At 40.7% G+C, this 24,826-nt stretch overlaps 1 protein-coding gene across 2 annotated transcripts; it reads right to left on the minus strand.

The window, feature by feature from the left end:
* Positions 1-326: 326 nt before the first annotated feature.
* On the minus strand, positions 327-22,987 carry fkbp6 (FKBP prolyl isomerase family member 6 (inactive)). Of its 2 annotated transcripts, none has more exons than XM_008111179.3 (10): positions 22,769-22,987; positions 19,548-19,653; positions 17,084-17,155; positions 15,667-15,869; positions 10,162-10,281; positions 8,034-8,228; positions 6,228-6,337; positions 4,930-5,020; positions 1,941-2,000; positions 327-715 (listed from the first exon to the last, which is right to left on the minus strand). In XM_008111179.3, the coding sequence occupies exons 1-10, from the start codon at positions 22,922-22,924 to the stop codon at positions 680-682; spliced, it is 1,149 nt and encodes a 382-aa protein (XP_008109386.2). In that variant the 5' UTR covers positions 22,925-22,987; the 3' UTR covers positions 327-679. The 2 variants fall into 2 exon arrangements, with proteins under 2 accessions (XP_008109386.2, XP_008109385.2); XM_008111178.3 differs by having other exon boundaries at positions 17,084-17,167.
* Positions 22,988-24,826: the final 1,839 nt, after the last annotated feature.

A 24,826-nucleotide genomic window follows, 5' to 3' on the forward strand; every position in this document is an offset into this window, starting at 1 on the left:
AGATAAAGAAATGAGGACCATTTGGATGCTCTGAGAAAGAATTCCATCTCCAAGGCAAAGTGTATTATGTGAAACACTTGAGATGATTTCAGACCTGTAAGGAGCTCACAGTGAGGAAAGTGACATGTAGATGACAGCGTATGTAACTCCCAGAAATATTGTGGACATCTTTTGGGTTTTGTTTAGGTCTTCTAGAAAAGATATGAAGCCCAGGTGGAAAACACTAGGTTATTCATACCCAGACTGACTGTACTATTAAGATAAACAAGAAACAGTGCATTACTGCTTCCACATAATTCATAAAGATTCACTGTCTGCACGATGGATGCCAAACCTGAGGACCTTTTGTCAGAAGTACATTTATTTTGCATAACAGGGAACACAAGAATATTCTTGGAAAAACATAAAACATTGCAACTTTCTACATACATCCTTTCAAAGATCCGTCAAAATAAATGTATCGTTTACCAGTGTTTGGTCAACAACAGTGAATTTTCTTCACAGTGAGAACAGAACAGTAGAAATACAACTTCTTCTCAACAAATGTTTCTGAGTGCTAGTAACAAAGCAATCCCTGGAGAAATGCAGTACTGTGTATATTTAAACTGCACATTTTTATCAGTTTGGTACTCCATATAAAGCAATATGGCCTTCCAAACAGAAGTGGAGATTCATCATATTATAGATTGGTCTCTTTCTTCTGATCATCCGGATTCTGAAAGAGCCAACACACAAAGAGTCAAAACATATTGGTATTTGTGAAGTCAACAGCTGAAAAAGATTGACAATGATAGCAAACTGAATCACCTATTACAATAATGGACCTAATTACATATTTTTAAAGAATTTTGAGTGGTACTAAATACAGGCAGTCCCCAAGTTATGAACAAGATAGGTTCTGTAGGTTTGTTTTCAAGTTGAATTTATATGTAGGTTGGAACGGGTACATTTTTAAAGTGTAATTCCAGTCATATAAAAAGCTTTGGATAGCATAAGGAGAGGTTAACACTCCTGTGCTGTTTGTTTTGCTGTCTGTGCCCCTGTTCAGAAAATGCCACTTTCTGTCCTTGTGCTAATTGGATTTTGAGAAATTTGGCTTGTTGTGAAAACAAGGATTGGTGATAAAGCTTCAATGGAGACAGTTTTCTGCCATGATAACTCTTTCATGAGCGAATTTCCCTTCTGAGAGGTAGATTCTTCACTTCTTGTCTTATTTCCATTCCTAACTATGAGTCAGAAGTAAGTAAGCAGTAATTCAGGGACTGCCTATATTATAATTTCTACTCTGAATAAAAGATGAAATGGGTGAAGACATGCTATGAAGCTGTAGTCTGTCTTACTTTCCCTTGCCCATTAAATTAAATATGAAAAGTGGAGAACGGCTGGGTACAGCCAGGAAACCCATTTCTTTCCTTTCACCTCAACACTCTGCTATTTTGGTAGGCACTGAACCGCATATGTGTGAAATAGTGGCAACTGTTCTTTCCTCCCATCCCTTGGCAAACCTCTGGACACCAAAGGACAGAACCCACTATGTTGACTGGAGATCATCTTTCACAACAATGCAAAATACATAGATGGGTCATTGAAGGAAGAGTCTTCATTGACTTGTGTTCTCTCTGAGAAAAGTGTGGATCAAGACTGAGTGGCCCAATCCTCACACCGGGAAGGCAAGCAAGCAAAGGAGGAGCAGGAGTTAATAAAGTGCAGCAATATTTCACTTGCCTCCTACTTGCTAAGAGAAGAAGTGATGCGGAATTGTGAGAAGTGGACCCACTCCCTTTGTTTGTCAGAGAGCACAGGAAAAAGTGCAATTCATGATGTGGCTTCTTTAACAGTTAGTTCCTTTGTACTTCACAGTTTGAAGGGTGAGAAAAGCAAGCACAAACATGACAGAAAATGAATGAAGGAATGAAAGAGCAGACAGCTCATGTTCATACCTGAGCAACAAGACTGGGGGCTTCCTGGTCAGTGGAGTCCTCTTCATTATTATTTTCTAACTGGAAGGCAGAAGAAGGAAGAGTTTGTCATTTATTGCCTGTTTGCCTCCCTTCATCAACTGGCAGCTTTCCCCTTCCAAGTAAAAAGTGGTATTCAGCTTTATAACTGGGCAATTGGGCTGCAGTTGCAGATGGAGAAGCGCAACATGTTGCTTGGCTTCCAAGCCCATGCTCCTCCATCCATCTCTGTTCTGTTCAGCTCCCAGATGGCTTAGCACTCCAGGATTTCCTATATTTGAATGCCAACTCTGCCTGAAAAAGCACAGGCCAAACTGTGTTGCTTCGTGTGTAATGTGCAAACACAGATTATGAAGCATTTGGTCCCTCACTAAAGGAAACAACTGAGGCTCCACTGCTCGGCAGCATGGCAGCGTCACACCTCCTCTCACCAGCCATGTGTTGAGTGAGACTCGGATACGGAACAACACACAGTTACAAAGGAATCTAGTTCAGCTGCAAACAAGCACCAAAATCTATCCACCCAAGCTCTTTAAATACATAACATTAAAATTCCTAACATGAAGGTAATTAAAACAAGAGAAATATGACAGCTGAAGCCTTGCAGCCATTCTGAGGAGCATATGGCCAGTCCATCTCTTTCATTTCTACTTGGGGCTATGCAACCAAAATGGAGATTTCAAATTGTACTGATGCAATGAATACATCATAAGAGGCTACAGGATTTGGGAGATAGTTTTATAAAAGAGATAAGATTTTTCGTGGCCTGTTGGAATAACAAAGGTCAAATCTAGTTGTTAATCTCAGTCAAGATAAACACATTGAATGCCTTGCTGAATGGAAGAACGCTTGCATAAGTCCCATTCATTCAGGGCATCTACTGTAGATGCTCTGAATGAATGGGACTTATGCAAACGTTCTTCCATTCAGCAAGGCATTCAATGTGTTTATCTTGACTGAGATTAACAACTAGATTTGTTAATGTGGCAAGAGCATGGCTCTCCAAGACAGCCAATGGTGAGGAATGATGAATGGCTACACAATTCCGAAGCCTGATTTGGGTCATTGTCCACAGTGAAGTTAACCTCATATTGTTAGTTATTTAGATATATTTTAAAGTGGTGTCTAATGTTCAAATTCAATACTTTTGCTCACCAGCATTTTTCAATTGCCAATAAATTCTGATTTAGTATACTTATATATATGACTCCAATAAAAATAATTTCAAAAAAGAAAAGAAATAGGTCAGATTTAAAAGAAGCTGCTCCTTCATATGTGAGGAGAACATGTGTTTACTGAGATTCTGTGCAAAAACTATATTCTTTCAGAAAGAAATCTGGGAACAGCTAACTGAGTTTATTCCTCCACCCATTTATCTCAAAATGTTGTTCTTACAGAGCCAGTCAGAAATGTTTGGCTTTAATGAGCCATGCATCTGATTTTAAGTGCAAAAGATTATGCCAACCAACCAAAGAAAGAAAAGGAATCAAGAAAAATCCCCCCATTTTGCAATCACATCCTATGTGTTCATAATAGAATGGGCCCTTGGTATCTACTGGGGTTTGGTTCCAGGACTCCCCATCGACACCAAAATACGTGGATATTCAAATCCTTTTATATACTATGGAGTAGTAACATGATGTCCCATAAAATGTCAAAATCAAGGCTTGCTATTTGCATTTTGGGGAGTCTGTGTGTGTGTGGGGGGGGGGGGGAGGCGAAAGAGAAAGAGATATTTTCAAGTTGTGGATGACTGAATGCTTGGATATAAAGGGACAACTGTATATCTTCTTCCCTGGTTTTGTTTTGTTTGTTTGTTTGTTAAACAATTTAAGATACTTTAAGCATTTATCCTGTCATAATGGACTGGCATCTCCAAAACCCTACTAGGCAGTTGCGCAGACAAGTCTTTGAATGATGTCACTGTGGATCCTTCCAGAGACTAAAATTTTGTGCTAAACATTGCTGACTGGTGAGAAATATAGCAATGCATCTCCCTTCATCAGCCTTTGTATCTTTTTTGCCCTTTTCTTTTGAAATCAGTGAACAATTGCAGTATACTGGTATAGTACAATATAGTAATATATAATACTAATAATGTGCTATGCTGATAATATATATTGTATATGTACATATAACTTGTAAGCTGCTCTGAGTCCCCTTTGGGGTGAAAAGGACGGGATATAAATGTTGTAAATAACTGTCAAGTGCAAGAATGCCAAAAACTGGACGCACTCTTAAAAGCAGCAAATCCTTCCTCTTAGGTGGACAGATCAAAGCACAGGGGCAAGAAAGAAGGTAAACATTTTATATGCATTTTTATATCCTCCTTTGATTGTGTTCCTGGGATGATTGATGCTGCAGAACACAAACTGTTGGTCCTCAAGGGTTGGATCCAGTCTATGTGGAAAAGAGAACAAGGGCTACAGATGTGTGTGCATTCACTCGTATGCACTGTGCTCTGCTGGGCTCAGAAGAAACAAAGAGATTTATAACTCCCATCCCTGTTCACTAAGATCTAGGGAATTTAGTACATATGTATAGCAGCAATTTTATTAGAAGCCAGAGAAGCAATCTTCCCAACACACTATGGCTGAGCCCTGAGCGCATCTCTTCATTAAATATAGTACGACTCCTGGATCTGCAGGGGATGCATTCCCAGACTTTGCATAGATATGCGACACCACAAATAATAGTGAATCTTATTGAAACGAAGAACGTCTGCCCCAAAAATAATTGCCCCAAAATAATAGTGGTGTGCTGGAGGACCAAGCAAATTCTTAGAAGATGTTTTGTGGATAAATGAAACCCTAAGTACTAGTCCCACAGATATGGGGGCCATACTGATGTACTTCTGCTGGAATATTCAGGCTGAGTGCAGGGGGTGTTAACCCCAAGAGGAAAAGCTCAACGGACACAAGGTTCAGTCCTTGCAGCCCTCCACCCCCCACCCACATACCAATCCCATTACCTTGGAATCTTCTTCTGCTGAAATAGAATTGAGAGAGGCAAACATCTTGCAGTATATTTCCTTCTGCTTTAGGTTGTAATCTCCGTAACAGCTGCAGTACAGAGCAAAGTGTCATCATTAATTTGGTCTCTGACTCTGGTTTAAATGACTCAGAAATGTGAAACAAAGACTGGGAGGGGAACTGTTCCAAGGCAGATGACAGCACCACAATCAATACACATCTTGCCCCTTCTTGCCCCAGTTTTGAAGATCTAAACCACACCACTTTTAATACAACACTCAGAAATAGCCAGCACAACAATTACGAAAGTCAAACGCATGACTGCAAATTGTCAAAGCAACAAGACATGGGGAATATCACTTTAATTTTCTTTGTAACACATGAAGAGCAGCAAAGAGAACAGTTGAGAGATTCCCCCTCTAGTCACAGAATTCCATATTACTTCCAAAAGCGTATTAGCACAGATTGTGTTGAATATGAAAAACACAACAGGTTGTGCCAAACGATAACTAGAACCTCATCAGCATAGAATGGAGCTTATTTCCTCAAGCATATTCAGAGAGGAGACTTTAAGGACTTTCCACCCCCTTTTTTAAAAGACCAAGAGAGATAGCACCATGCTTCTTTTTCTGGTATCAGCACTAAAGCTTTATTATCAGGTACACCTCACATCACAACATTGCATTTCAAAATTATCATGTGTATACTTTCATTGGCTAACAGCATCATCTTTGTTACATTTTCCCAGCCTTAACAGCAATTGGTTCTTTAATCAAAACACTGTATCATATTTGAAGTCTGTCCTACCTGGGAGAATTTGACCTTGGTCCCAGCTCCAATCTCTCTCCAATCTCTCTTTATCTCTACAGGTATAGACAGACTTTCTTGGTAGTTCTCACAAACAATCATGCATTCTAACTCCTGTACACGAACTGGCTTGCAATAGCATTAATATGCTATAACAGTACATTTGCATTATATTTGCTCTATAATAGATGACAGGACCTCTACAAGGATCCTGACAAGCAGGAGAGACAATTTACCCATTATAAAAATAATTTTAAAACTTTGATGGTCACAAAGAATAAATGTAGACTAATGGTTCTCAACCTGTGGGTACCCAGATATGTTGGCCTTCAACTCCCAGAAATCCTAACAGCTGGCTGGGATTTCTGGGAGTTGTAGGGCAAAACACCTGAGGACCCACAGGTTGAGAACCACTAATGTAGACCAATGTACCATGAGATGAAGTGTAGAGAGGATTCAACCAAGCTAAAATATCCTTATAACTCCTCACCTGGCCAGCTTCTTTAACTCATTGTTAATATCACGGTTGAAGGGCTGCACCTTCTGAGCTTGGATCAGAAAATTTCGAGCCCTCTCATATTCTGACAGAGAGCGGCATGCCTAGAAATTAAGATATTAATAGCATGTAATTCAGCTAAAATTATGAAAACAGTTTCCTCACTCTTCTTGGAAGTACAAAGGTTTATTGGTCATGTTCTTAAGCAACGATAAACCAAAATCTGATGTAAATTCTGGCTTAGTCTCACAAACAGTATGCACAATGGACCGTTCTTCCTTTTTGGCTACTCTTACAGTTAAACGAGGAACTAGTGAGAAAGCAAAAGGTTAAAAGATCTCTCCAATGTAGAATTCCTAGCTTGTTTTCAAATCAGAAAAGATCAGAACTTTGCTTCTGTCTTGAATTGTGAAGGGAACAACAATCCAAGGGTCCTGGACAGCAAGCTTTTGTTCACTTCATAGTTTCTGCTTACTTTATGACTAGTGGAAGTGGTTGGGCAGGAGAAAGACTGCATGATGCCTTCCCACACTGCTCATAAACACAAGCCAGAACTCCCTGCAATTCTGGCCTATTATGATATGCAAGAAGCCCCTGGTGGCGCAACAGATTAAACCGCTGAGCTGCTGGACTTGCTAACTGAAAGATCCAGGGAGCAGGCTGAGCTCCTGCTGTTAGCCCCAGCTTCTGCCAACCTAACAGTTTGAAAATATGCAAATGTGAGTATATCAATAGGTACTGCTCCAGAAGGAAGGTACATATAGTGCTCCATAGTCATGCCGGCCACATAACCTTGGAGATGTCTACAGATAACGTCCGCTCTTTAGCTTAGAAATTGAGATGGGACATCAGTTTTGGTGTCCTGGATTTCGATGGGCACTAACACCCAAAGTCGGACATGACTAGACTTAGTGTCAGGGGAAATCCTTTACCTTTACCTATGATATGCAAATGCAGCTTTTAATTAATCCAACCTCGCCTTTTTCTCACAAGCATAGCGTGACCAATGTAGACAACACCTTATTTGTATGGATGTATCAGTACAGGAAACTTACCTTTCTGTTCGTTAGAGCTTGGCAATCTTTGAATGGCCGCCCTTTTTATCCTTCTTTTTTTGTTGGAACAAATGGGGCACAACTATTATTCGATGAAATAAAATTTGACCCTTCTGTTTACTGGATTCTGTGTTTTTCTCCCTCCTCCCCACCCCAAATGTCTTAATCCCAAGACGAAGGGGGGGGGGGGAGAATTCAGTGTCTGCTTAAACTGTGTTTAAAGGGGGAAACAGAAGAGGGAGAGCTTGGTGTTGATCAAACTGTCTTTGAGGGGGAAAGGCGGTTTCTCAGATTTATTGACACCTGCAACAATTATGTGAGGAAAGGGAAAAAAACCTATTTTGGAACTCCCAAAATAGGAGTGTAACTATTACATGATAAAATGCAGTATTTAGTTTGGACTATTAACTCTGTCTTTTGCTCTTTCCACTGTCTGGGATTCTGGGAGTTGGAAACACTTAGAAGACTCAGGTTCCCCAGCCTTTTAAGATTTAAAACTGAGTGTGAGCCCTGAATTATACTCATCTTAGAGAGTTCATCAGTCTGTAGCAAAAAAAAGTGCAGGCAATCACTATACACTGATGATGTGAGCATCTGAAAAATGTCTCAAATACACAAGTATGCCATATTATTAGTCTTAGCACAAGGTTTCCAACATCCTTTGCAAACTTAAGGTCTATAAGCCATTCCTTGTACTACCATTTGGCCGATCATAATCAAAACAGGGGTAGAAAACATTCCTCACCTGACCACACCTGAAGAGGGCTTTGACATTCTTCTTATCGAGCCCTAAAGCCATCTCTCCATAGGTTAGGGCCTGGGAGGGATGGTCTAATTTTAAGTAAGTGAATGACAAATTCAGGAAGACCAGGAGCTTGGCATCATTCACTTTGTTTAGTTCATCTTCCTTGGCATTCACATGTTTTAAAATTGAGGAGGCCTAAAAAGAAATGGGAACAGGGAGGATCTATGGCTATTAACAAAACAATAGTATCTCAACAGAAAAAACCCTCTGACATAACAGGCAAACATCCTTTTTATGTGAAAGACAACTTTTAATGGGATGTACAGATTGAGCATCCTTTATCTGGAATCATGCAAAACCATCCACATGAGAGGTTGAGCCAGTGACACTTTTGCTTTCTGATAGTGCAATGTACGCAAACTTGCCTTAATGCAGAAAATTATTCAAAGTATTTTGCATAAAATTATCTTTGGTTTATGCGTATAAAAGTACATATGAATAATTTTAATTGTTTTTTTTACTTGGAACCCATCTACAAAGTATCCCATTATGTATGTATATATGTGTACAGTACGGGTGTGCAAACTGGTAGAAATCCGTTCTGCTCTCTTTCGATTTTGGATCATCCCCCCCCACCCCCCCGGCGCGGATTCTGTTTTCAGAAAGATATTGAGAGATTAGGAGTTTCGGATTTGTAATTTGGAACTCTGAGTTCCGTTTTCATTTCAGTAGGATTCGGTCCATTTGCGCCAATGGGAAAACTTTAGAGGCTTGTTTCTCTCTCATTGTGATGGCTATCAGGATGAAACCTGGCACACTTCTAAAACACATGTATGGCTGTTTTCTCATCTACTGATTTTTGGAATTCTAAAAAGTTTTTACCAATAACATTTTTTTCTATTTACAATCATATTGCAGAAATTATATTTTTAATCAAGACGAAATACAAATTATTGGTATGATTGCTTTCCCTTCTTCCCCCTTCCCAAAATCATTTTAAAAAATTACAACAGGGATTTCTGGGATTTGAAGTCCAAAATGCACATGTCACAAGAGGGAAGGAGAATGGACAGAACCAGCCCTCTAATTGGCTGAGAAATGTGATGCAGTGTTGTGGCTGCACTCAGCTCTCAGCCCCATCGCCTCCACCACTGAGAGATTCCTGCTTGTGCTTGCAAAGCAAACGAATGGGCAGAATACTGATGACGAAAAAGAAGTCCAAATCAACTAATCTTTCCTGAATTTTTTAGCCAAAAGATTAGGCAGTCCATTTTTCTTTGGTCCTCCAGGAGCTTTGGACTTTACCTCCCAGAATTTCTGACCATTGGAGAAGCAGGCTGGTATCTCTGGGTGTTGAATAAAACACCTGGAGGACCAAATAATAGAAACCACTGGCTTATTGGAAGACCACATATTTTGCCTGAAGAATGTCCCAGTACAAATCAGAGTCACCACCAGTAAAAATAATGAAAAAGAGAAGCAGCCAAAAGAGAAACTGGGGTCTGATTGGGTGTGAGTCAGATATGTATGTATGTATGTATGTATGTATGTACACATTACATATCTACAATTTAAGTTAACACACACAAAGTCTAAGAATGTATTTCCAAACTGCCTCTCCACATTCTGGAGGCTGTTCATTTCCAGGTACAGTAGTCTCACTTATCCAAGCCTCGCTTATCCAAGCCTCTGGATAATCCAAGCCATTTTTGAAGTCAATGTTTTCAATATATCGTGATATTTTGGTGCTAAATTCGTAAATACAGTAATTACAACATAACATTACTGCGTATTGAACTACTTTTTCTGTCAAATTTGTTGTATAACATGAAGTTTTGGTGCTTAATTTGTAAAATCATAACCTAATTTGATGTTTAATAGACTTTTCCTTATTCCCTCCTTATTATCCAAGATATTCGCTTATCCAAGCTTCTGCCAGCCCATTTGGCTTGGATAAGTGAGACTCTACTGTATGTCTTTTTTCATTGCGTGCGAAATAATGTACCAACAGGACTAAAATAGTAAGAATAAGAATTAATACTAAACAAACAGTGTGCTATTTAGCATGAGCTAGGTTTTCATACTTGGTTTATAACTTATTCTCTTCATCAAAGCACCTTTACTTTACCTGCTTGTATCTTTCCTTAGCATCCAAAAAATGCCCCTGGCGGAAGAGGTAATTTCCAAATTCACGCGCTGTTTCTGCTACCTTCAGCACTTTCTCAAGTGGAAGTCTGTCTCGTTGCTCCTGTGTAGAGAAGTAGGAATCCAGTTAGAAATTGGTTATAGATGTATTAAAACTGAGTCAATAGAAAAATTACAATGATTACACTATGTAACAAAATTTGAAAAAAAAATCTGCTCCTGGTTTGAAAGTGCTATTCCTGTTTGTGGCTGCCACTATGTTGAATTGGTTGAGACTCAATGGGATATTCATTGAAAAACTATAGAAAACTGTGTGTTGTCTAAGGCTTTTGTGGCTGGAATCACTGGGATGTTGTGAGTTTTCTGGTCTGTATGGCCATGTTCCAGAAGCATTTTCTCCTGATGTGAGCGAAATGTCAGGAGAACATGCTTCTAGAACATGGCCATATAGCACGGAAAACTCACGACAACCCTACAGCAAACTGTGCTGCAGGATGTACCACAAAAACATTTTGTAGTTCAATAAACTTTTTCCATATGTTTGTGATAGAATCAATTAGGAAATGACATTTATACCAAGGGACAAAAATCACATTACATAGTATTATACAAATGAAATCTCTGGCCCCTTTTACACAGCTGAATGAAATCCCACACTCTCTGCTTTGAACTGGGATATATAGCAGTGTGGATTCAGATATTCCAGTTCAAAGTGGATATTGTAAGTTATTGTGCCTTGATATATTTTGGGTTATATGGCTGTGCGGAAGGATCCTCAGTCAAGCATGGAAGAGAAAAAAGTTTAACCAAGGAAAGTGTGAAAACAACATGTATAAATTAGATACTATCACAAAGTGAGTTTTCTTAAGGATGACCATGAATGGAAGTCAGACAGCATTTTAAGTGTTTCTTGAGAAATGAGGTAATTTGGAACAGGGAGAACTCATGTGATTTTAGGATTTATTATTCATATGCCCCAATGTCAGTTTATATTTTTCTATAATTTCAAGTCATTTCTGACTTGTTGCACTCTAGACCTGGAAAACATTTTCACCCAGCACTACACCAGAGTCCAGTAGTACTATCTACAAATGTTTATTAGAGAAAGCATGTACAAAGGGGGAAAAGGGCATTTCCCAAAAAGGGCAGTAGAGTAGAAAATAGCAGCAATCAAAAAATGTTCAAGTACATAAAGTCAAGAGAGTCAAAATCCACAGCAGTCATTCACACATAAATCCATAAGCATGGAAACAGTAACTTAACCCAAAAGCACGAAAATAGGAACTTTTTCTAAGGCAAACTCTTTTAAGGAACAAAGGCATGAACCAGAACAGGAAACTTGAATCATGGACTTGATGAACATGAGACAGGAAAGCCTTCCCTATGGCAATGTTGTCTCCTCTGAGTACTTGAGACCTAAAGCACCTAATTTAAGCCCATTCTGGTCCATCCAGGTGCCCATGAGATCATGCCGAATACCATAGGCCTTCACAGTCTTATCTTGGATTCTCTGAGAATATCTCATTTGTCTATTTTTCACTCCTTGCCTCTTAGGTTTCCCGAGACATCGGCCTCCTCAGCTTGCAGTTCTCTCTGATCACTAGCAGACTCCTCACTTTGACCCCCATCAATTCCTTCATCCTCTGAAACATCAGAAAAATCCTCTGCCGCTTGCTGAGCCACAACACTTGTGGCAACTCAAAAACAAACATATCATGGGATTTTCTCAGCAAGATTTCTTTAGAGACCATTTGCCATTGTTTCAGAGGCCGAGTCAATATGACTTGCCCAAAAAGTCAACCAGTGGGTTTCTATGGTCAAGCAAGGATTCAAACTCTGTCCTCCAGAATCATAGTCCAACTCTCAAACCACTACACCAGTGGTTCTCAACCTATGGGTCCCCAAGTGCTTTGGCCTGCAACCCAGAAATCCCAGGCAGTTTACCAGCTGTTAGGATTTCTGGGAGTTGAAGGCCAAAATGTCTGGGGACTCACTGGTTGAGAGCCACTGATCTTGTCCAATGCTCTCTGCTCTAGCTGGCAGCAGCTATGATCTCAGACAAAGGCTCTTGTCCCAATATCCAGTTCTCTTAACTGGAACTGGCAAAGACTGAACTAGAATCTTCAAAATGTAGAAAATGTGCTCAACCCATTAAATTATGGCTTGTTTCCAAGCGTATGGCCTGCCCAGCACAGGCAAGAGCAAAATATGGCACTTTCCTTCTATGGGCAATACAGTCTGGTTTGGATGATGAGGCTGGTTCTACTAGAGGGGAAGAGGCATAATCAACTTTCTAAGGCTTCAGTTCTACAAGGGTTGAATGAAAAGTAATGCCTCCACCTTCATTACTTCAGTTTGGATGGGAATGATTTAATAAATCAAACGCAGAAATAATCCTTAGAATGTGCTCTTTAACTACCACTATTCACTTTTCCATACAATCACCAGACAATGGGATACATTTCTGCCAACAATGAACAAGTTTTCTGATGCCGTCATGGAAGAAGTCGGCGCTGTTTCCACAACCAGCATCTCACAGTACCCATCGTGCACAGATCTTCTGATAGCCAAGCAAAGCAATAATGTGACCCACATGTTCTTGTGAAATGCCGATTGTCCTGAATCAATTTGTCAACCTTTTGCTTGTTCAACTCGGTGGTTGCTGTCACAGGACATCCAAATCTTTGTTTGTCACGCAAGTCAGATGTTCCCACCTCAACATCTTTAAACTTACTCGCCCAACGATGCACAGTACTCATATCAGCACAATCACCATAAACATCTTGCATTCTCTGATGAATCTCCTTTGGGATGACACCTTCTGTCAATAATTCAATGACTGCATGTTGCTTAAGTCGCATTGACCGACCGTCTGCGCAGGGTTCCATATCTCACATTTTAACAACACAACCATTCAATGCTAAGGCTTCCTGCCAAATGGAACTGTAGAGGAGAGTCGACTGAACAAGCCAGTACCTGCCGCATACCAGTACTGCCATCTGTTGAGGAGTTACGAAGGTGGAGGCATTACTTTTCATTCAACTCTCGTATAAATAATCTACACCCAGAGTTCTCTTATCCAGTGGTGAATTTACACTGTAGAATTAATGCCGTATGACACTACTTTAACTGCTGTTGATAAATGCTACGGAATTAGGGGACTTGTAGCTTGGTGACGCGCCAGACCTTTTGGCAAAGAAGGCTAAGGAGCTTGTAAAGCTACAAATCCCATGATTCCAGATCACTTAGCCATGGCAGTTCAAGTGGTATCAAACTGTGTTCATTTTACAGTGAAGATGTATGCTTACATGTACCTGCAACATGGATCAGAAAGATTAGAACTAGACCAGCCTCCTTATAAATTGAAAACTACTATTATGTAGCAGCATACTAGAGATGCAGAGTGGGACTGGAAAAATTAACTTTTTCAAATTGCAAATTACAGGCAGGGGGATTTGGAGTGCAGAAGAGTAACTTTTCCAGGAAGAAACTGTTATCAACCGAATCCATATTTCTCAGGCCATCTAAAATTGTTGATGTTGCTCCATCACTTACTTTACTTTTGAGGAAACTTCCCCATCTTTGTGCTGTGCTGTGAGCACACAGAGATATTCTGTTCAACTGCATGTCTACACATGCCTGTGCATTGCAACATGTGCAAGAAATCCTTTGAATGCTCACTGCAGATGAAACTGCACTGCATTTGGCACAACTGAGTAAGCAACAACTGGACAGAGCTATAACATTTCAGAAACCACATCTCCCTCCTTTGGGAGGGGCTCCAATCCATATTTGGAGGACTGGGGAGAAAGAGCAACAAACTTGCTTTCATCTTTGTACTACTTTTAAAAAATGGAAGTTACACACCCTCCAGACTGAATTCCAACCAGAGCGCAGCAAAGGGGATCCTAGTGATGAGAGAGGGGTCTATTTTCATGCCACAGACATAGCAGCAAGTGGGTGGGCAATAAAAGGAGGCCTGGGATTTGGCCACAGACTTCCACGATCCATGTGACAGCTGCGAGTGAAGGCTTCTCCTTCCTGCAGACCAGTGCCTTATCTTTCTTGGTTCCTTAATCCCACAGCCCAAGAGAATGCCAAATTTCCTTTGCAGAGATTCTTCTCCAGCTCTCGACTTTCACCCAAGGCTGATCCATTTCCATGGATTGTCTGTAGAAAGGTGCGAACTCCGTTGCAGCTAAGTGCTTGAATCCAAAGGCTGGCTCGAAATCCTCTTCGTTTCCCATTCTGCTGCATAACTCCACCATGGAGAGAGAGGAACCAAAGATAAGAAGCAACACATGAAAGGCTTCTGGCAAGAGGAGAGCCAGTGAAATGTGATTTGTTTCACCATCCTGTCTGCTTCAGGAGTTCCTTTGCCCTTTGTTTTCTCTTTGCATTCTTTAGCTGGCACATTGGGATGAAAACCATAATCGCAACAGCAGTCCTTTTGTTTTTGAAAGAACTTAGAACATTTCTCAGATGTTCAATTACATTCTTAAATTGTGGGCTGTTAGAACAGCATAAATGAACTATCTGCTGGAACCCAACCACATCCTGCACATGCTTATAGTCCTCATCAGGCAAACAGATAGGCCAATGAGTTACGTAGCTGGCAGGGAAAGCCCTTTCCCCCTGCTCTCTTTTGCCTCTCTCTTTTGCCTCCTCCCATTTGTTTGCTAGACTGATATTTTTCAGGGATACATCTCTTTTTGTATAGTTTCTGAACAAACGGCAAATCCCTGAATCCTCTAGTTTGTTCTTCTCCCGTGAGCATGGAGAAAAACAAGATACATGCAGAGAGATAGCTAATTAGATAGTTAGGCTCTAACTTTCCAATATAGAAAGTACATAAACAATTTTAACGATGAAAATGAACAAAATCTGGCTACCGGTATTAAAAAAAACCTCTAAAATCAGGAGAGTAACTAAAGAACAACACTAAAAAAATAGAGGAATTCTAGACATGAATCAATCAGGGCTAGCTAACACCTCCCAGCCAGTAAGCTGCCAGACCTTGAAGCTGAAAGGCTTTTCAATGCTAATCAAGGTGCCCAATTACAACATTCACACTTGCCTCAAACAGACAAGATTTCATTCTCCCACACTGAACATTCCAGATATATAAACCCCACTTGACTAGTTTCCAACATACCTCATTACCTTTGAGGATGCCTGTCATAGATGCAGGCGAAACGTCAGGAAAGAATGCTTCTGGAAAATGGCCATAAATCATGGAAAACCCACAGCAAACCCAGTGATTCCGGCCATGAAAGCCTTCGACAACTCACAGAAATGTAGTTCTTTCAGTAAAGTCTTTTATAACTTTGAAAGATTGACTCTGGCACTTCTGATATGCTAAAACTGCTGCTACTGCTCTTGTTGATGATTTAATATTAAAAACACTTGGAAAATCAGATGTTCCTCATCTGTGAATAGAGAACATGAAGGATCTAAGTTCAGTTTAGATTTCTACATAGGAACTCACAGGGGTCAGGTCGACATACTGATCCCATTCTGTACAGTCCAAAAAGTCCAAAAGCTCAATCTCAAACATCACTGTGGCATCAGGAGGGATTAGGGGAGGACAGCCCATTCTTCCAAAAGCATAATTTGGCTTGAAGAGGTACCGCGCCAGTTCCTGTTTCTTCATGGTCAGAAGCCCAAGCTCCATACCGCGGAGAGTAATATCTGAGAAGGCAGAAGGGGAAAAAGTTGGGTTTTCAATGTTTATACATTGCACCAGAAATCCTAGAGGCTCTTGAAGTGGCTGCCTCAGAACATAGCAGAAGACCCAGCGATGATAAATAATAATAATAAACAACACAACAACAACAACAACAACAATATCTGCCTCTTTTTACAGCTTAAGGCGGGATACAACATAAATGTTTATACATTTATAGCAGCACATATTAAAACACAGGCATATTAAAATATATGGAACAAAAATTAAAACACAACATTTAATGTGATTTTAAAATGTATCATTAATACTGACTGATATACCACATAAGATACAGCAGGATGATCAAAAAGGAAAAGGAAAAGAGGTACCGGTACTTGTCATAGTTAAGAAAGGCTGCACAAAGCTTTATGAAGCAAACCAAATTTACTAAAATGTGGGTAAACTTTTGAGATATCTGGATGTTTTCATCAAGTAACACACTGCAAAAAGCAAAAGGTGAAGGATGCAAACATAAAATCAACATAAAAGGCCAATTTGATGCTGATGTCCTGGCATTTGCATGATCAATCTTTAGAAAGAATGGAGTGGTTGCAGTTCTTGTTGGAGTTGTCTGCTTTCAAGTCATTTCTGATTTATGTCAAGCCTAAGGTAAATCCATCATGCGATTTTTGCCCCTTCTACACTGTCATATAATCCAGATTATCAAAGCAGATAATCCACTTTATCTGCTTTGAACTAGATTATATGAGGTAGAAGGGACCTTTGTTTGAAGGTATTGTTCAGTGGGTGTTTGCCTTTGCATCTAAGGATGAGTGCAATTAGCCTAAAGTCATTTGTTGCGTTTTCATGGCTTATCAGGGATTTGAACTTTGGTCTCTGAAATCATAGTCCAACACTCAATGCTGGACAAAGAGGTGCCTGTAGATATTCAGATCAGGTTGCATTATGTCAACCAACACCAACTCAGTTTTCTCTACCTTTTTCCTCATGACAACTTTCCTGATTGCAAAGCAGATCTCAAAAGTATAAGATGCATTTGTGCCCATTTGTTAAAGTCAACACAGGTACCCTGATTTTTTTGCATTACAAAAAAGAGTGTTTTTGTAATGCATGGGTGCTCCCTGATTTAAGGAGCACCCATGCCTACAAGAGGATAATTCAAATCACATTTGGTCCTCCACCCCTTTTAGAGATCACACTGCCATTACAGCCTTACCTTGGCCAAGTTTCATGAGTTTGGGATCCTTCCAAGAACAGTCGAAGGGTCTGTCCATGTGTTCCAAATAGCCTGAAAATTTAACTAAGAAAGTTCAAAGCTAGAGAGGAGAAAGACAATTGCAGATAGAAACACCAAACACATTTGTTCTTATTACATCAGTACGGAAGTGTTCTCTTTTCATAACTTTGCTGTATTTTCCCTAAAACTGGCTGAATGACAGAGAAGATGTCCCTTTCATATTATTATTATTATTATTATTGTTGTTGTTGTTGTTGTTGTGCGGTTTTCTAGCATTGTATATTTCTGCCACTTCTGTGACTGTTCATTTGTATTTTGATTCTGTAGCCAACTTGTTGATGGATGTCCAGAATCAGCAACATCCACCACGGTCTTTTTTATCCTGGATGACGACCGAGCCAGTATAGACTTCATTTTGGTTTGTTTCTCCATAGTGCTAATGGGTTAGGTGCTCTTAGTTCTACTCCTCATCGGAGACCTCTCTGACTTGGTTGGACCTGCTGGTAGTACACCACTGCCAGCACAGCTCTCAGCATTCTTGGAGCAGTTAAGCCCCATATCAAGACAAGGTGGCACTCATCAGGGGGTGACAAAAAACAGGAAAAACTCAGCCATTATCAGGACCTCAAAATCTAACTGCAAAGGCTCTGGCATAAACCTGTACAGGTGGTCCCAGTGGTAATCGGCACAATGAGTGCCATGCCAAAAGATTTCAGCCGGCATTTGAAAACAATAAACATCGACAAAATCACAAACTGTCAACTGCAAAAGGCCACCTTCCTTGGATCTGTGCGCATCATTCGAAAATACATCACACAGTACTAAATGCTTGGGAAATGTTTGACTTGTGATTTTATGATACGAAATCCAGCATATACATCTCATTTGCTGTTTCATACTGTGTTTTTGTGTCAGATAATAATAATAATAATAATAATAATAATAATAATAATAATAATAATAATACTTTATTTATAACCCACCCTATCTCCCCGGGGGTTATTTGTTAAACAACAATTCTGTTAAATTCAAATTATGACATAACATTTTTTTAAGTGAGTGCTTTCAATTTCCAAATATAAAACTAAACGCTTAAGTTTTTGTAGCAATTCCCCTTTACAGTTTACAGTTTTACAGCTGTGGCGCAGCTGTTGAGCAGCTGCCTTAAATCACTCTGACCATGAGGTCATGAGTTCGAGGCCAGCCCGTGGCGGGGTGAGCACCCGTCAATTAAAAATAAAAATAAAAAAAATAGCCCCTGCTCGTTGCTGACCTAGCAACCCGAAAGATAGTTGCATCTATCAAGTAGGAGATAAGGTACCACTAATAAAAGTGGGGAGGCAAGAATAACTAATTTACGACCTGGAATGAGGAAGTGCCGTCAGTGTGGATGATGAAGCAGCTGCTCCCCCCTGTGGCCAGAATCGAACATCCCCTCAGAAGAACGTTAACTTGCCTCTGCGTGTGTCTCTCAGTCTCTGTTTGATGTGTTTATGGGCATTGAATGTTTGCCCTATGTGTGTTATAATGTGATCCGCCCTGAGTCCCCTTCGGGGTGAGAAGGGCGGAATATAAATACTGTAAATAAATAAATAAATAAATAAAGGAGCTGGGGAATTTGCATGATAAAGCCCAGAAATAGGTTCACTATTCTAATTTTGATTATCTCCTCTCATAGCTACATCATTTCATTGTGCATCTGCCCGCCCACCCCCTTCAAATTAACCATGTTCATACACAAATGGCACAATTCTACAGTGAAGTTGCCTGTTGACTTATGGTGCTCCCATTATTTTCATAGTTTTTTCTTAAACGAGGATTCCTCAGATGGTTTTGTCAGTTCCTTCCTCTGGAAAATAAAGCCCACAGCACTTGGTATTCATCCAAGTAATATGCAAGGTAGATTTTGCTTAGCTTTCAAAATTAGATGGGATATTTATACAATATTTGTAGGAAAGCTTGAATCTCTGCCTTCACAGCCTGCAAGTGGGTTTTGATCTTGGACGCCTTATCCTGCTCTGATAAAAGGTATGCACTCCCCACCTCTCCAGTGATTTGGGTAATGTGGGAGCAAGAAATGGGTAGCATCAACAGACCCAAGATAGGACTTGGTTCCAAAGCATTCCCAGTCTCTAGGGAGTGGGAAAGTTTATTCTGTTCCTAGAGTTGGCAAAAATAAAATTCCTTGCACTACAAGCAAAGGTTAGGGAAACAACAGCAGAACATAGGACAGGTGGGGAAGATTATTCCACTTCACTCTGTTTCCTCGCAGATTGAATTCTGGATTCTGTTCCAATCTCTCAGGACACTCAATTTTTGCCATAATTTCCCTGCCCACACTGCGCCTGGCCTGGTCCTCAGTTGCTGGAGTAACATAACGTAAAGCTATGAATTTGGAACCTTTAGTATATAGCCTGGACCTCTTAACAGTATGTTGTCTTACTTAGCACTGATGCACCAGGAGGAACTGTTTCACCGCAGCCATCACGGAGAATCTCCTTCAACACTCCACTATCACCTGTGATGTCCAACATCCGTTGCTGGTGAAACTTGAACAGAAGAAAGAAGAGTGTTGCAAAGCATGTCACATTACTGAGAAGGTGTTTCTTCACCTGTCTCCTTACAATTGATGCACGTAACCAAACCACAGATATTAGCTAGTTTTGCTTTTAATGTCTTATAACCTCGACACCCAACAGTCAAAATTGCCAACGCTAAAAAAGATCCTTTGATAAACACTTCATTCCTACAAGTATTTTATAAACAAGTACATTGCAGTTAGGCTGTTGTACGATTTTCAAAATTGACGAAGGATAAGTGACAGGGATGAAGGAGGCCAATAAATACCCTCTGCATATGTTCAGATCCATCACACTTTTAGTTCCACATTCCAAAATGTATCAGTCAAAATGAAGGCAAAACACTTTACCCATCTTCAAAATTATCACACCACAAGAACCTTTGACAATCTATCAAGAATGGACTTGCTGGATCAGACAAGGCCTTGACTAGTGCAGCATTTCATTCATGCAGTGAATAAGAAAACCTCTATGGGAAGTTCCCAAGTCATGAAAAAGATAGGTTCTGTGGGTGTTCTTAAGTTGAAATAGCATGTAAGTTGAAACAGGTACATTTTTAAAATGTAATCCTATCTATTCCATGCAGTCATGCCGGCCACATGACCTTGAAGGTGTCTATGGACAACGCCGGCTCTTCGGCTTAGAAATGGAGATGAGCACCAACCCCCAGAGTCGGACACGACTGGACTTAATGTCAGGGGAAACCTTTACCTTTACCTTTTTAATCCTATCTATCTATCTATCTATCTATCTATCTATCTATCTATCTATAGCTTTTAATAGCTTAGGGAAGGATTAACACCTCCATGGTGTTTGTTTTGCTGTCTGTGCCCCTGTTCAGAAGATGTCACCTCACTTTCTGTCTCTGTGATAAATGGCTCTCGAAAAATTTGGCTTATTCTGGAAACAAAGATTGTACTCCACAGAAAAAATTAAATGCAAAGATACAGAATTGGGGATGCCTGGCTCAATAGCAGTATGTGTGAAAAAGATCTTGGAATCCTCGTGGACAACAAGTTAAACATGAACTAACTGTGTGATGCGGCAGCTCAAAAAGCAAATGGCATTTTGGCCTGCATAAATAGGAGTATAGTGTCTAGATCAGTGGTTCTCAACCTGGAGTCCCCAAATGTTTTTGGCCTACATCTCCAGGCTTTGAAGCTTCAAGGCCATTCAGTGCTAATCAAGTTGGCCAATTGCAACATTCACACGTGCCTCAATAAAACAAGACTTCTTTCTCCCACCCTGGACATTCCAGAAATATATATAAACCCCACTTGCCTAGTTTCCAACAGACCTTACAATCTCTGAGGATGTGGATGAAACGTCAAGACAGAATGCTTCTGGAACATGGCCATACTGCCTGGAAAACTCACAGCAACCCAGTGATTCCAGCCATGAAAGCCTTCGACAACACATTGAGCACCTATGTTCCTTAGCATATAGAGAGGAGGAGGTTTAGAACATCCTGTATAATTACTCCAGACTGGAAATGGCATTTCACTCTAGCTGGCTAAATGGATTTTAGATGTGTTTAAATTTCTGTCATGTTTGAATGTTAGATATGCAATGGTTGATTGGTTATAAGGTAAAGGTTTTCCTCTGACATTAAGTCTAGTTGTATCTGACTCGGGGGGTTGGTGCACATCTCCATTTCTAAGCCAAAGAGCCGGTGTTGTCTGTAGACACCTCCTAGGTCATGTGGCTGGCATGACTACATGGAGTGCTGTTACTTTCCTGCCGGAGCAGTACCTATTAATCTACCCACATTTACATGTTTTCGAACTGCTAGGTTGGCAGAAGCTGGGGCTAATAGCGGGAGCTCACTCTGCTCCCCAGATTCAAACTGCCAACCTTTCGGTCAGCAAGTTCAACAGCTCAGCGATTTAACCTGACACTACTTGCACTTTTGGCACAGTTTCTTTTGGAGCCAACCCAAGATTTTATCATTTATTTATTGTATGTGATCTTTTATTATTTATTTTATTGTTGATTGACTTGTTTTATTGCTTTGTTTTTATATTGTCTGGGCTTGGCCCCATGTAAGCCGCCCCAAGTCCCTTCGGGGAGATGGGGCGGGGTATAAAAATAAAATTATTATTATCATTATTATTAACCTACTGTGCCACCGGGGACTCCTGATTGGTTATATTATCACTTAATTTTGTTATAATTTTGAATTTTCTTTTGGGATCTTTCCACACAGCCATATAACCTAGAACATCAAGGCAGACAATCCACAATATCTGCTTAGAACTGGCTTATCTGAGTCCACACTGCCATATATCCCAGTTCAAAGCAGATAATGGCCGGGCGGTGGGGCAGGCTGATTAGCAGCCAGCTGCAACAAATCACTCTGACCAAGAGGTCATGAGTTCGAGGCCAGCCCATGCCTGCGTCTGTCTCTGTTCTATGTTACAGCATTGAATGTTTGCCTTATATGTGTGCAATGTGATCTGACCCGAGTCCCCTTCGGGGTGAGAAGGGCAGAATATAAATACTGTAAATAAATAAATAATGTGGGATTTTATACAGTTGTGTAGAAGGGGTCCTAGTTAGTGTATTCTGGCATTGAAGATTTTCCATTTGAGTTGGAAACCGCCCTGAGTCCCTCTGGGGAGACAGGGCGTATATAAATATAGATGATGATTAATATATTCAAAGCAGAAAATGTGGGATTTTACTCAGCTGTGTGGAAGGGGCCATAGAAGCACTCTGCACATACCCAGAGGCACTTAGGTCAAAGCACCAAATGCCTGGATGGTAAAATGGGATGGGAAAACGGTGTCCCTTATATCAAATGGAAGGGGGGGGGGAAATCAAGGTTTGATTTTAGGATTTTTTTTAAATAATACTTTAAATCAGTGGATATAGAACCCGTGGATACAGAGATCCACCTGTATGGTGTTTTAAACAGTACACCTGAGTCTTCTGCTGCATTAAGAAAGAGCATAAATAAAAGGGACCCTAAATACAGACAATTGGGAAGTCAAAGCAGTTGAATCACTCTGCACATGCCCAGAGGGGCACTGAGCTGGAGGTTGGAAGAGTACTGAGGGACTATTTCAGTGTCTCCCTGCTTTACCGAGACGGGCGAGACTCGCTCCCCGCGCTGGGCCACCCCGTTGCGTCGCTCGGGGATCACGCGGTCCCAGTCGGCCTGCCACGCCTCGCCGCCGTCGCCGCCGCCCTCCATGCCTCGCCGACGCGTTTCCCGCCAGATCTCGCCCGGGAGTAACATGCCCCGCCTTCTCACTGCCACCTTCTCGGCCAATGGGAGACCGCGGACTACCGGCGACCAATGGGAGCCCGCGGACAGTCTGCCCTCTACTTAGAGCGCGCTGTACAGTGTTTACATTCATAGCCATAGGCTTGAATAATCAGTCATTCTCAGGCATGGGCAAACTTGGGCCCTCCGGGTGTTTTGGACTTCAACTCCCACAATTCCTAACAGCCGCTAGGCTGTTAGGAATTGTGGGAGTTGAAGTCCAAAACACCCGGAGGGCCCAAGTTTGCCCATGCCTGGCTCTACCTTGTAGGATCAATACAATTTGACACCACTTTAAGGGCCATGCCCCAATGGAATCAGGGAACTTGTAGTTTCCCAAGGCCTTTACCCTTCTCTGCCAAAGAGTGCTGCTGCCATAGCAGAACACTTGATGAACCAATCTGGACACAGCATACTATTTGAAACACAGAAATGCTGGACCACTCTTAACAACCACCAGATCAGACTACACAGAGAAGCCACTGAAATCCTGAAGCATGTGGACAATTTCAACAGAAAGGAGGAAACCATGAACATGAACACAATCTGGCTACCAGTATTTAAAACACTCTAAAATCAAGTAAATATAGAACAATACTAAAGAAAGAAAAAGAAAAAAGAGGGTTCAAGATAAGAAACAATCAGGGCCAGCTAACACCTCCCAACAAAGGATTCCCCCTGGCAAGAAGTCGATCTTGAAGCTGCAAGGCTTTTCAATGCTAAACAAGGTGGCCAATTGGAACATTCACACCTGCCTCAAGCAGACAAGAGTTCTTTCTTTCACCCTGGACCTTCCACAGATATATAAACCCCACTTTCCTAGTTTCTAACAGACCTCACAACCTCTGAAGATGCCTACTATAGATGTGGGTGAAACCTCAGGAGATAATGCTTCTAGAACATGGTCACACAGCCTGGAAAACTCACAGCAACCCTGTGATTCCGGTCATGAAAGCCTTCGACAACGCAATAAATTTGATTTCACATACTGTTTTCTTATGGTTATGACAATCATGCATCTAGTGAGTAAATTGAATATCATATTTAGGACAGATCTTGAAAAAGTTACTTTTCAATAAGGCAATTCCTAGAATCTCTCAAACAGATTCTGGGGCATTCAAGAAAAAGAACTTTCCAACCTCTTACTTAAATAAAACCTATCCTCCGAGGTCTTCCATTTCAGGAAAGCTTTACCATCTGAGATCTGTTAGATTTTATCGCCACAACGGTTTAATAAAGCCTGCAAGGCCCATTGGTTCTCATTGGTTTTGTGTTTTATTGGACTGATAATAGCTTTGCTGCAGCTGTTTATTGGATTTTAGCATGGCTTGGATGAGGATTTTATTATTATTATTGGCTTTTATTCATCATTCTCGGCTTTATTGTAGCACTGACTTCTATTCAAGAAGATACCCTGAGAAGGATTCCGCTGTTACATGAAATCTAAAAATAGTTTTAAATTAATAGATATATGCACACCTGCGCATGAATCCTATGGCACACCTACACTGTAGAATTAATGCAATTTGACACCACTTTAACTGCCATGATGCAGTGCTATGGGATCATGGGAGCTGTAGCTTTACATTGGCTTTCCTTGCCAATGAATGCAATTGTCTCACCAAACTACAAATCCTAGGATTCCATAGCATTGAGCCATATCAATTAAAGTGGTGACAAACTGCATTAATTCTACAGTATAGATGCATCTCTAGTCCATACCACTTGATTAACAAAGCTGCTATCCGCAATGGGGTGGGAATCATAACAAAAGTTGGGCCAGAAATTGGATTTAGGCCCAGGTATTAGCCATAAGCTTTCATCTATGTGCTCACATCAAGTATTACCTTCAAGCCCAGTTTTCAGGAGAGTGAG

Source organism: Anolis carolinensis, chromosome 5 (assembly GCF_035594765.1).
Source record: "Anolis carolinensis isolate JA03-04 chromosome 5, rAnoCar3.1.pri, whole genome shotgun sequence".
Classification (NCBI taxonomy): Eukaryota; Metazoa; Chordata; class Lepidosauria; order Squamata; family Dactyloidae; genus Anolis; species Anolis carolinensis.